The sequence below is a fragment of the Schistocerca gregaria genome, chromosome X (genome assembly GCF_023897955.1).
Source record: "Schistocerca gregaria isolate iqSchGreg1 chromosome X, iqSchGreg1.2, whole genome shotgun sequence".
Classification (NCBI taxonomy): domain Eukaryota; kingdom Metazoa; phylum Arthropoda; class Insecta; order Orthoptera; family Acrididae; genus Schistocerca; species Schistocerca gregaria.
Window position 1 is genome coordinate 386,719,951 of NC_064931.1, and position 13,825 is coordinate 386,733,775.

Sequence of the window (13,825 nt, forward strand, 5' to 3'; positions counted from 1 at the left end):
AATTAAAGAATAACAGCATGTTGGTCCTGTTTGAACGCAATTGGTAATAACGTCGCCATATTTCACGTCTCCACATTTACCGCAAGCACGTCGGAAAGACACGAATACCAAACTAATCCCTCGCCTACATGTCCGTGCTTATACAGGGTGATGTTTTCCACAGTGTACACACTAGGGATTGAGCGATGCCTATGAAAGTGTGTCCGGAAATACATTGTTTTTATGACAGAGACCATTGAATCAATCATACATTGTTACAGAGACTTCCGTCTAATACTCGCTGAACCATCCAGCCATAGTTACAGTATGCATGGTTTCCTCCTAGAGGGTGGTACTGTTCCTCATACGTCATGACCTAGCGCCCTCTCCTGTCATTGTCATTGGTAATCTTGTGTCCGATTTATTTCTCCTGCTGAGTCACCTTGTAGTGGATATGATACAGCGTTGTACACAATAGTTCCGTATTCGAATAAAGAGCTTGCCGACATAGTGTTTATTTACGGAAAGGCAAATAGCAAAGAGCGACGGGCACCAACATTGTATCAGGAGACCTATCCGCGCCGACAGCAACTACAGCATACAAGGTCTGCAACAGTGTTTCGCCGTTTGTCTGAGAAATGGTCGTTTCAGGAAGCAGGAAATCATTAAGGCCGTACCCCAAATGTTCGGACACAAGACTTGGAAGAAAATGTGATTAACACTGTAGAAGGCTACCGCCGTGTCAGTACCAGGCAATTGGCTCGCCAGTACAGGGTAAGCCAGACGACCGAGCGGAACATTCTCCATGACAATTGTTACTACCCTTGTCACTTACAGCGTGTGCAGGTCTTACTAGCGACAGACTTTCCAAATATGGAGCAGTTTTGTCACTGTTTTTTTCACCAGGCAACCACGATTCCGGGATTTGTGTCATCCATCCTATTGACAGATGAAGCCACCTTTACGCGGAGTGGTATCTTCAGCTTTCATAACAGTCGTCTGTGGGATAGTATGCAGAAACCACACGGTGTGGTGACAACGAATCATCAGCATCGGTGCAGCACAAATGTGTGGGCCGAGATAATTGCGGTTGTATTTTGAGACCAGTCTTCCTTCCACGTCGCCTAACAGGCCGGAAATATCGGCGTTTCTTGCCCGTGACTTTGCCTCCTCTGCTGGAAGAAGTGCCACTGATGATTCGAAAGGTTATGTGGCTGTTACAAGATGGTGCTCCGGCCCATTTCGCAGTTAACACCCGGACGCATCTCAATCATGTCTTCCCTGGTCAATGTATCGGACGAGGGATCCAGTTGCACGGCCTGCTCGTTCACTGGATGTCAACTGTGCTACTTCTGGTTATGGGACCATCTCAAAAGTATCGTGTATGCAGAGCCTATTCCAGATGTGGAGACACTGGAGCAAAGTATTTATGCTACCATGAACACTGTTCTGATGCAGCCTGGCCGATGTGAACGTGTGAGACAGAACACGTTACGGTGCGTACACGCGTGGGTTGAGGCGTACGGAAACCATTTTCAGATCATACTGTACCTGTGGCTGCATGGTGCAGCGCCTTTAGACTGCAGTGCTGTGAGTATGTGTGATTGAATAAACGGTCTTGGAAACCATGCAATTCCGGACATAACTTCATTAGACCTTTTTTGTTCCGAATCCTCTCGTCGATCAATCCCTAGAGTTTGCACACGGTGGAAAAAACCATACTGTGTTCCCGCATCGGAGTCGTATTACGTTACATATACGCGCAGCAACTCCTTCGACCGGAAACCCTCCATGGTGCTATTCGCGGATGATGCTTTAGTATCAGTCATGTCTCAAAGGCAGAAAATGCAGGAAGATATGGGAAGGATCTATGCTTGGTGCAAGAATTGGTAGTTGACGCTTAGCATAAACAAATGTAATGTACTACTCATAAATAGGATAACTCGATTATCGGAAAATCACAGAGCAGTCATATCCATGTAGTATCTGGGCGTTACGGCACGCAGCGATTTAAAGAGCGACGATCACAAAAAACTAACGGTAGGAGATGCAGATGTCAAACCTAGATACATTAGAAGAGTCCTCAGGTTATTATAGCACACCCACTAACGCGGTAGCTCATAAAACCCATCTTCGGCCGATACTTGAGAATTGGTCGTCAGTCTACGACCGTTGCCGGATAGAATCGTTTGAAGAAATAATGAAGATCCAGAGAGCACCACGTTTCGGCACAGGCTCGTTTAGTAAGCGCGAAAGCGCCAGTGAACTCCAGTGGTATATGTTACAAGAGGGACACTGGGCATCACGGAGTGATTTACTATTAAAATCCGGTGAATGTACTTTCCTTGAACAGTCAACCAATATATTGCTTTCCTCTAAAGATTCCTCGTCATAAGACAGTGAAGGCAAGTTTAGATAAATTCAAGTTCACATGGAGGCTTACCACCAATCATCCACCCTCGTGCTATTCATGACTGGAACAGGAGAAAGGGGAAGTGGCAGTGGTGTACGAAGGACACAGTGCCAGATGCCGTAGTGTGGCTTTCGGAGTATAGACGTCGATGTAGCAGTGGCTTACAAAAAACATATTCAAGAAATTCTCGAGTATTGTTCATCAGTGTGGGACCCTTAGCAATTTGGCTTAATAGAAGCTATGGGGAAGATCCAACTAAGAGTGGGGTGTTTCGTAGCGGGCTCGTTTAGTTGGCGAGAGAGCGTTACGGAGACGCTCAACAAATTCCAGGGGCAGAAGCTACAAGAGAGGCGTTGTGTATCGTGGATATTTGGTATTGACGTTCCGAGAGCGTATCTTCCAAGAATATTCGACCAACATATTACTTCAGCCCACATACGTTTCGCGAATTGACCACGACGAGAAAATCGGAGAAATTAGAGCTCGAACGGAAATTTATCGACAGTCAGTCTTTCCACACGGAATTCGCGAAGGGAACATGGAAGAGAAAAAAATGACATTTGAGATGTAAACGCAGATTTAGTGTGACCACATTAAACAAACGACCAGACACGTAGCACAGTTTCAGCCATGCGGATCACTGTGTGCTGGGAGTTTCGCTTTGATGACTTTGTGCGATGTCACACATCCAACGAAGGGCACCTGGATTACCGCTCGGAGTGGCAGCGCGGTTTGAGGTGCCATGTCACGCACTGCACAGCCCCTTCCGCCAGAGGTTCGAGCCCTCCCTCGGGCATGGGTGTGTGTGTGTGTGGTGTTCTTAGCATACGTTGTTTAAGTTAGACCAAATAGTGTGTAAGTCTAGTAACCGATGATCTGAGCAGTTTGGTCCCTTAGGAATCCACACACATTTGAACATTTTTGAGCACCTGAATTATATCCTTAGTGGCAATGGTTTTATGGGAATTAGGCCGTGAACTAAGGCTTATTTTTGATCCTAACGTTTCATCTCGTTTTGCTGGAGACTACCTCAAAGGCTACAAACACCCAGTTTCTAAACTTTTAAAACGTAAACGTGCACAGCTAACTGCAGGTGCCGAGTTGTTGATTGGTGAGTAACGGGAGTTGCGACGTCATCCTACACCTGTCAAAAATGTACCATTAAGCCCACGTAACACAACAACCGGACTAGTGAACAATAGTCTAGACTCTAGACCATGTCTATGTCCTCACGTGTGAGCTGGGTAATGGGAGCGCATATTGTCAGGACGGTCTTCGCGTATGTTGTACATCTTAAACGCCAGATGTAGTAGCAAAACACTATCTACACGATGGTTCGCTCACTAGTTCGTCCTGTTATGCGGTCTGTGTTCTCTCGTACCACTACGATGAAGCGCTGTTCCAAGTGTTTAGGTTCCTATAAGGCAATCCAAAAAGAAGGCATAAATCAAGAGGTCCTTGTTACCTGAAAGTTGTTGGAAGATAACGTGGTGTGAATAAACTGATTAACAGAGAAGGGGCAATAGGTTTCTACGGACGTGTCAACAAACAGTTTATGCTTCCCTTTGCGGCGGGAAGTCGTGCATATTACATACTTGACAGGCGAACGCTACCTACATTCCGCCCGCCCAACAGAAGCGGATACCGAGCATAGAGCGCCGCGTTGCATACGGGGGAAATTGAACTAGATATTCTTATACGTGTCCTAAATAGCGAAGAATATTACTATGCACCTCTTAAAGCCTGTATTATTCTCCTCTTCGAAAAAGAAGTAAAAATAGAACATGAAGCAATGATGGTATGAACGTACTGCACCTCAAGTGACTGTCCATTTTCTGATTGAAATAATGAGCTTGATATCGCTCTGTTAACACAAGGGGAGTCTTCTTCACATAGTTCCTAAACATTACTTAGAAGTAAAAGACTCATACAGGAAGTAATCGTATGGCGGCGGGGCCAGTTACTTTGATTAATGTGCTCTTTCTGTATTAAAAAAAAGTAACTGAGATTTCGTTAAAAATATAGTAAACAGGGATAATACACTTGACGAGTGTCATTTACCTCTGTGACGTGTACAGGAAATAGAAATTCCGTACCTTTTACAGAAAACTGCTGTAAACCGAAATGACTGTACTGCAAAACGCTGCATCTGTATCAAGTGACGTTGCTATCACTCTGCAAGTTTCGAGTAGTGCACATTCTGCTGCTTCTGTATTTGCAGCAATCCATATTTATGAGATGCGATGTCGATATGCAGGATATTTAGTCGTAAGCGCTGTGATTCGTTTATCAATCCGTCAACAAACAGATTTGGATTCGTCATTTCATATGCGATTAATCTGTTAGCATGCGTCATATTCGAACACGTACTTCATTAGCAATTACCTCGTTCTCGACCAATTGTAAAACTGCAACATCAATACTCCCACCTGCAGTTATTGGAGAAATAAAGAACGTTGAAATTTCTGTTAATGTAAATAACTAGTCACTCTAACATTCATCCAAAAGCAATTTTCTCTAACAGTATTCGACACATGTTTCCATTTCACTGAAAATTACGTACTTTGAAACGTAAATTTGCATCTTATTGACTCCTTTGGGGCCTGCTCAAATAGCAGTCAAAGACCAGATTGATAAACTGATAGTGATCAGAGCATTTAATTTTATATTAGTGCAATCAGTTGGTTTCCCCACTACAAATAATCCATGGATAGAACACGAAGGGAGACAGTAGCCCGAGTAGATACAACGAATTGTGAAGCATTGCTTTAAGTACAGACCATCTACACATGCGTGAAGAAAGATACAATTAAAGAGGTAGTCGACAAACTATTGACAACTTTCATCAAGCTACTTTCCTTTTCCTCAGTTGCTACTGCATAGTTCGAGCGTTGCAGCAACCCATTCCGGCACAACATTAGTTACGTCAGCTATTCGCCAGAAACAAGTGCGTGTATGTCAATATAGCAAAGTGCCGTGTGCGATTGGCACATGCTACGTATTTATGTCTTCATATACGTGTACATCTACACTGCGCAAGCCACCTTACGTTGGGTCGAACCACAGTGGCTGTTCTCTTTGCTGATCTGTTCATGACTGGCGCGTAGAAAGAATGATTGTCGGTAAAACTACGCATGAGATCGAGATCCAATGACTTTCTCGTCGTGATCATTTCGCAAGATGTATTTGCAAGAATGTAGTATGTTGCCCGATTCTTTTTGGGTCGTACGATCTCTATATTTCAACAGTAAACCGCTCCGTGACACCGCGCTTTTTATAGCGTCTGATACTATAGTTCTCTAGCATCTCGTTAACATCCTCGGGCTGTGTAAACGATCCCGTAACGCAATGCACTGTTCTTCGTTGGGTCTTCTTTGTGTCTTCTATTAATCGTACTTAGTAAGGATCCCAGACTAATGAACAATACTCAGTAATTGGTCGAACGAATGTTTTATAAGCCACTTATTTCGAGGGTGAATTACATTTCCTTGAGATTCTCCCAAAGAATCTCAGCTTGTCACGTGATTTTCCAGAAATTAGTTTCATGTGGGGTATTCTCACTTCAGTTCGCTCCGGATGGTTACTCCTACGTATGTTACGGTAGTTACCGTTTCCAGTGATTTGGTTGCCAATAGTGTAATAGAGCAGTAGGTGGTCTCACCGCCTATTTATGTGCAACACGTTACATTTACTTATATTCAAAGTCGATTACAAATCCCTGCAATGATCGTCGATATTATGCAAGTCTTCCTACATTTCCATGTAGTCTTCTAACGTTGCAGCGTTCCTATAGATAACAGCATCGTCCACGGAAAGTCTCACGGGAACTAAACCATTATCCACTACATCATTAATACAAAATGTATACAGCGACGGTCCTGTAACACTGCCTTTGCATACTCTAGAAATTACTTTCACGTTTGTCGATTCTGCAGCGTTAAGAGCGACGTGTTGAGTTCTATGCGCAAGGATATCCTGAATCCAATAGAAAATCTGGTCCGATATTCGGTAAGATCGTACTTTGCTCACTAAGTGACACTGCGTATCTCTATCGAATGCCTTCCGGAAGTCAAGGAACACAGCATCACCCTTTGCGTCTACTACGGCACTCTGAATCGCATACTAATATGCTATTTGCTTCAACGCTATTTATTTAGCCTCACAGGGCTCAATGGTCCCTTTTCAGATCTGTCCCCTGAGCTACTAACAGGGAACCGAACCCGGGAGCTTCGCACCAGAAGCCAGCAGCGCTAGTCACCACACCACTCAGGCGACCTTTGTTAGCTCATGTTCTGAGTATATACAAGGACACCTAGAGTTTAGCACTCCACTTCCATCGAGTTCGTATCAGATGGCTAAGCTCATGCAGTACCTCGATTGAAGAAGGTTGTTAGAATCACTCGGGCATGGTTTTTATGAAGTTCGGAAAACCACAAAAAACCTGATACATCGTCAAAAGGTGCACTAACCCATGGAGAAGAGAGCGTTTGTGCCATGTAAGTTGTCTGACATTTATAAGATGTAATTCACCCACAGAAACCCGTCTCACATCAGGATTCCTTACTTCTTCCCGATGCTGTCCTTCCTAATCTCCATCCTAGCCACACCTGTACCAGGCCGCATGGCTCTCCTCAGCCACTCAGCCACATCAAACATCACCACACACCACACACCACTGCAGTGCCACTAACCGCCCTCATTCCCAAATTATGCTCTCCCAGTGCTTTTAGTGGACTGCTGTGAAATGCTTCACTTTGATTACCAAAAATTCCATCAACGCTTTTTTAAAAATAAAACAGACCATTCTTAACTTCATCGATGTGCAGCCGTCTGTTTCAAAGATTTTAAAAAAATTGCAAATATTTTATCTTTGAAATGTTTTAAAACGATCATTATATTTTAAAAGCTTTTCGCTGAAGTGCTCCAACTGTACCGCTGCCATTTCACCCCCGCCCCTCAGGATGAGGGCATCAAACTATAAAAACGAAAAGAAAGTCTCCGATGACTAAGTCATTAGGTCTTAATATAGTGACTGCTCTTGTTATATGCCTAGGAACCTGTTCGAACAACACAGAAAACAGGGTTTAAATTAAACGCAAGTAAGTCTAATTATATGACAGTGGGTAGCGAGAACAGGATGATTCAGATCCTGGGAATTTTGGTATTAAATTTTGTTCTTCTTCTAAATATCTAGGTATAACTACACCTGAGACTGGATGGAGTGTGGAAGATTATAAAAATAAGGAAAACACGTTGTTCCAGAGTAAAACTCAGCCATTTAGAGTAATAAGACCAGAAGTAGAACTAATAGATTATACACAAAACAATAGTAGAAAGTATGCGTATATATTATAGAAGTTTGGGAAATAAGGAAGACGAAAATAGATAAATTTCTATCCATGAATTACTGAAGGGGAAGAGCTGGAATCTGAAGGTTAGACACCGGAAAGGAGAAAAAAATCAGAAAAAGTATGGAAATTAAAGTATACCCCTTTGAAGCTATCGAAAGCAAGAGGTTATTACGGTACTGCCATTTAAAACGAATGGGTGATATAAGATGGCCAAAGAAGTTGGGGATTTGGATTCCATATGGGAGAAAGAAACGAGGTAGGTCAGATACAAAGAGGGATTTGGCACATTAAACAGATTCTTGTTTGAATTGTTAACATCAACGAAATTTCTATGTTCATAACTCTAAGTTACATGCATTTCCTCCTGTCGGATTGAGAAGATTGCTGCTATATTTATGGTAGATTAAAGTGCGGATAGTCGCATACACTCCTACCTGGGAGAGGCCGAGGTGCACGGACGCCGTCTCGGAGATGTACATGATCTTGCCGTCGGGCGCCACCACGAAGATGAAGCCATCCAGGGTCTGGGAACAGGGATGGCCAGCTAGGAACATGCCAACACACCACACCTCGCGCCTCCACTGCAGCACGTCGGCTCCGAGCAGTGCGCACCAGCTCTACTTCTACAAGCGATCAGCGCTACAGCTACTTTTACACGTACTCGCTTCATATAATATCCTTTTCTGTTATCAATTATTTACATTTCCCCAGTCGGGGAGGGCTGGCACGCGCCATGTTACCGCTCTTCTGCCCTTGGATAAAAACAACTTAAAATGCATTAAATACTTTACAATAACAAAAAAGGTTATTTAGAGCTTGAGAACACGTTGGTAATGTACTAAGTTTGTTACTCTGTGAGGATGATGGTGCCGTGGGTTCCTGGTAACATTTTCTTGGTAAGGCAATCTGATAAAAGTGGGACAGAAGAGGGAGTAGTATGAAAAAACGATGTGGCATGAAGACAAAAATATGTTTAAGGTTACAGGTCTTGTAACATTCTTATTATTTCTCCATGTTTGTATGTAAAACGGTCGACATGATTAACTGTTTGGTTTAAATCGTATGTCAGTTGATTTAGGTGATACTGAACAGGCAATTACATTGAAGGAAGAAGATGCTGAACAGGTTAAATAAGTTTTTGATGTCTAGTCATAATTGGCATCTGACACATAAGCATTTTTTATTTACATAGGAACAAAAAAACCGTACATAGAGCGGAAAAAATGGACAACAATTTTTCTACTTGATGTAGACCTACACTACAGAAAAAGTGGGAAATTCAAATTTGGAAATTATTAAAATAATTGAAGCAAGGTTACTGGTATGCCCAATTAAATCTTATGGAATAGAAATGTGATGAACAGAACAAAAAGAATCATATTCAAGTCAGTACTAGAGAGCATAGTCCTGAAGCGACCAGAGAGCTAGACAACTAGTCAGAGACATTTAAAGAAGCTGAAAATATAAGAGACGAATTTCTAGACAAAATCAGCAAGAATTTCAAGGAAAGACCTCGGAAGGAACTATTAAGTGAAAAAGATAATGGAAGTGGAAGAAGGAATATGTGATGCTATGGATCGAAAGAGATATGTAAGAACGATGGAGGAAACAGGAACACCAAAACCGATTCTGGGGTGGAGAAACTGAGAAGAGAAGGAAAAGAAGAAGAAGAAGAAGAAGAAGAAGAAGAAGAAGAGGACGAGCGATGACTACCTGGCTTCAAAATGTACAGAAGACAATGAAAACATCTGGTGCAGAAAAGCAGGATGACTAAGAACGAAGTACTTGGAGGAACATCTTGAGAAGGTAGTGTTTAATATGTATGAGATACTCATCTAACAAATTTCGAGTGTATTGTTACGTTAGGGAGAAATTTCTGTATTAAGGAAGTCTCAATAAATAAATAAGTAATAAGAACGAAAAAAAGAACTGATTTATACTTAGGGAAGACAAACACAGTTTAACCAATGTAACGTAAGGTAAGATCGGCCACGATGAGCATCGCATATTATGGAGTTTTGTTTGAAACACAGTGCATTACACTGTAAGTGCATCATATGGCTCTTGTTAATTGCTTTATTTGTCAACAATAGCAATTTATGAAGTTTCCCAATACCAAGAATTACTGTTCAATCTGAATAAATAAGGAAAAGTTTTCGCAATTGTCAAATAGGAACAAGAACGTCGCAGACAAATGTTGAGCAATAAATGCATCTATTATTACGAGATACAGTTTCCATGTCTGTAAATACGTACTTCAAGACAGCGTTTGTATCAAAGTAACCAACAAGCAAGCACTAGTTATGGGATTTGCCTTTCTTTAGGAAAACCAGTTTCAAAAATGGAAATAACTGGATGGATTTAATTGGCATGCCTGTAATTTAATGGTGAAGCATAATTGTCAAAATCAAACATACTTTTAGCTTTGTCTTAGATTTTTTTATTTCTCACGGCTCAAATTTGGAGCTCCAAACGCTATTTCATGCCTTCTTGTCAGTGATCTCTATACTACTCACATGTAAAACTCTGATTTTGGAGTTTAGAACTTAGCGTACCTGCATTATCCTATTGTCCACCATGATAAAATTAGACAAATATTTTACTATTTCTCTCCTGGTTTTGTAACTGCAGATGGTATCAGGGTATTACTGTTCCAAAAGTATTTCGTGTACCTTGTACCTTTACTATGATTACCCTGCTGAAAATTTATAAGCCAGGAAACACATTCTCTATCACTTTGTACACGTATCTCTGTTGTTAAAACAGGCTAAATGTAGCCCAAAGAAGAGTAGATAATCTTCCTGAAAACTCAGAATTTAATGTCTTACTGGCTGCATTTGCAGCATGTATCTCACTAACAATAAGTGACAACACAAATTTTGATAGGCAATGGATCACTTCACATAAGAAAAATACAAACATATATTTCGCTCTAAGTTAAGTAGTGGATGCTCTTGCACATGTTAATGTCACTTTCTGCTTAAAGAGAACTTGTATAGCTCATTTGTAATTTTTGCCACCAGTACTGGCACGTTTGAACAAACGATTCCAAACATAGTTTTGTCCGTATTTTGCAGTTGTGGACATGGCTGTATTCAACGAACAGAAAGTATGAACAATAACGTTTTCAGTGCGCAATTTTCGTGTTTTATTAAGTCACGCGATGTATTTCGCATGCCGCACGACGATCATCAGATGCGTTCGTTTTAAAAAATCAGTTACTTCTGCTCGTAAGTGAGGTTATACGAAATGTAGGCTCCGAAGGATCCACGAAGAACATTTTTAATGATTTAATGTCAGAAAACGTGGATTTATGCAACCTGTAGCTGCACGTCACGTCACTCAAGGCGCTCATTTGTTTGTACGTTTCAAAACATGCTCAAACAAGTGTGTGCCTTGAGTGAAGTGATGCACAATTGCAGAATGTACGAGGGCTATTCAGGAACTAAGGAAGAATAGGTAGCGAAATGGAAACCACAGTGAAAATCAAAACTGTTTTATTTGAAATAGTTAGCTACAACTTACAGCTACTTATCTCCATAGTCGCCGATCCGACGTTTGTCACAGCGTTGCACCAACTTTCCAATACCCCCGTTATTGAAGGCAGCCACCAGTGCTTTCTGATCATTCTCTACACAGGCCTACAGCTCGTTGTCTGTACCAAAATGTTGTCTCCATAGCCAGCGGTTCATGTGCGCAGTGATGAAACTCAGAGGGAGACTGTATTGTGGATAATCAAACACTGAAAACAATGCAGGAGCATCTTCATTGCCCCTGCAGAATGCGGCTGAGAATTGTCTTGGAGAAGAAACCGTACGACAGTTACGTAATGTTGGCTGCCTAGCTTCAGGTGAAATTTCTCACCAGGCTCTCGTAGTTGGCGGGAGACACTATTGTTCTAGGTATCTTTATGTGCTCCCTGTGTGCTCATAACTAAAAAGAACGACATAATGCGATCGACGGGCATACTAGAGACACCTGTGCAAAACTTCATCGGATTTTCACTGTGGTTTCCATCTCGTGACCGATCGTTCCTTACTTTCCGAATAACCCTCGTATAAATCATTGTCTCCTGACATTACAGCGTTACAAATGTTCTTCATGAATCTTACATCTCCCTGAACAGGAAAAATAAATAAAGTCTGAAAACGAATTACACCAAACGTACAAGCTCCAAATACATGTGTGATATAATAACAACCGAGAATTTGTAACTACTGATGTTAACTTTGTTGACGAAGCGTCTCCTTGTTTACGACGCTTGATTTTACGCACTAAACGCATTTACAGGTTTGGGTAATGTAGCATCAATTTCATCAATTGCTGTTGCATCTCCTGCTATTCGGATAATGGAATCTATGAGCAAAACAAATAGGAAATGAAGGAGAACCTATTTTCAGATCAGCATATCAATGTCCGGATCACGCCTGAGTTTGAATTGATTCTGTCTTCTTTTTTTTCACTAATTCTGAAACGGTACATTTTGGTTCAAATGGCTCTGAGCACTATGGGACTTAACTTCTGAGATCATCAGTCCCCTAGACCTTATAACTACTTAAAACTAACTAACCTAAGGACATCACACACATCCATGCCCGAGGCAGGATCCGAACCTGCGACTGTAGCGCCTAGAAACGCTCGGCCACACCGGCCGGCCGGTACATTTTGTTCTTCGCCGTAAAACTGGAACATCCGATCCAACAGGCTTGCTTATTTGAATAATCTGAGAGAATTTTTCTTTGCTTTCTAGCAGCACTTCCTGGCCGAGATATTGTACTTACGCAAAAAAAGAAAAAAGACCTACGACCGATATGCCCAGACAACTGCACTTGAACACCCATGTGATAATAGACCACTACTTCTGGTGGACTACAAAGCATATAATTCACCAGCAGCAAAGAAACTAAGTGAGATTTGACGGTAAACACCAAAGAAGTTTAATGCATATAGGTGCCAGTGATGCTGAAATATCTAACGCAGATTAGGGGCTAAATCTGTAGTTTATCTCTGTATATATCCGTACCATATTTACTGTGGAGTGCTATTAAATCTACAATCGGTTGTTACGGTTTTGCAGAGATTTTGACAGTGTTCAACGACGGCGTTGTGGTACAACGTATGAAACTCCTTCACTCGGCGGCTTAAGGATGGTGGCAGTGGGCGGGGCGGAGGGGGGGGGGGGTGATGGGGGGGAGGCAGTAGAGCCAGATAGAAAAAGAGCAAGAGAGACAGAGAGAGAGGGAGGGAGACCGGGGGGGGGGGGTGAGAGGTAGAGAGAGAGATCAACTAGGATCTCCTTTAATTCCTTTGAAGTATATGTTCCCTCTTTCCTTAATGCCAGATTTCGACATTAATGGAATATCTATAGTTTCTGAATAACGATGCGCAAAATTGGAGTCCGCTTTCAGGAGTTTCCAGGATATAAACTCTCTCTTCAGTCTGATGCAGACAGATCTTCCCGGCCTTCTCACACAAGATGAGCCACGCTTATTACACGTAAACTTAGTCATTCCACTTTTAGTCATAGGGGATTGCATGTATTTGTAGTTGAACAGATTCTAAGTCAAAATGTTCAAATGAGTGTGAAATCTTATGGGACTTAACCGCTAAGGTCATCAGTCCATAAGCTTACACACTACTTAACCTAAATTATCGTAAGAACAAACACACACACCCATGCCCGAGGGAGGACTCGAACCTCCGCCGGGACCAACCGCACAGTCCATGCCTGTAGCGCCTCAGACCGCTCGGCGAATCTCGCGCAGCCAGATCCTAGTCTACTATCTGTGGTGCAGTGAGTCACTAAACAACATTATTACACCTAACAATATCAGACATTACACCACAAATGTCTCGTATCATCAATTTACTTATTCGTTGTACACTCTAATATCTCGAAGTGTACAGAATTACCACAACATTACTTTAGTAGTAGTAAATTCTTTTTTCGGTAGTGCACGACAATACATTATTTACATATACAGAAAGTTGTAAGACTAGAAAATGAACTTGGAAGCAGAAATATAGGCCATGCGAAATAAAAAGTTGTGAAATGTCGTCAAAAGCGCGTTTTCTTGAAAGT

The 13,825-nt window shown here is 41.9% G+C and overlaps 1 protein-coding gene across 1 annotated transcript in view; it reads right to left on the reverse strand.

Annotated features, from left to right (window-relative positions):
• Positions 1 to 13,825, reverse strand: part of LOC126299302 (single-minded homolog 1-like) — a 496,270-nt gene that overhangs the window by 69,665 nt on the left and 412,780 nt on the right. The window contains exon 5 of the mRNA XM_049991100.1: positions 8,178 to 8,267. Within this exon, the coding sequence (XP_049847057.1) occupies positions 8,178 to 8,267 (90 nt within the window). The remainder of the gene's footprint in view (positions 1 to 8,177; positions 8,268 to 13,825) is intronic.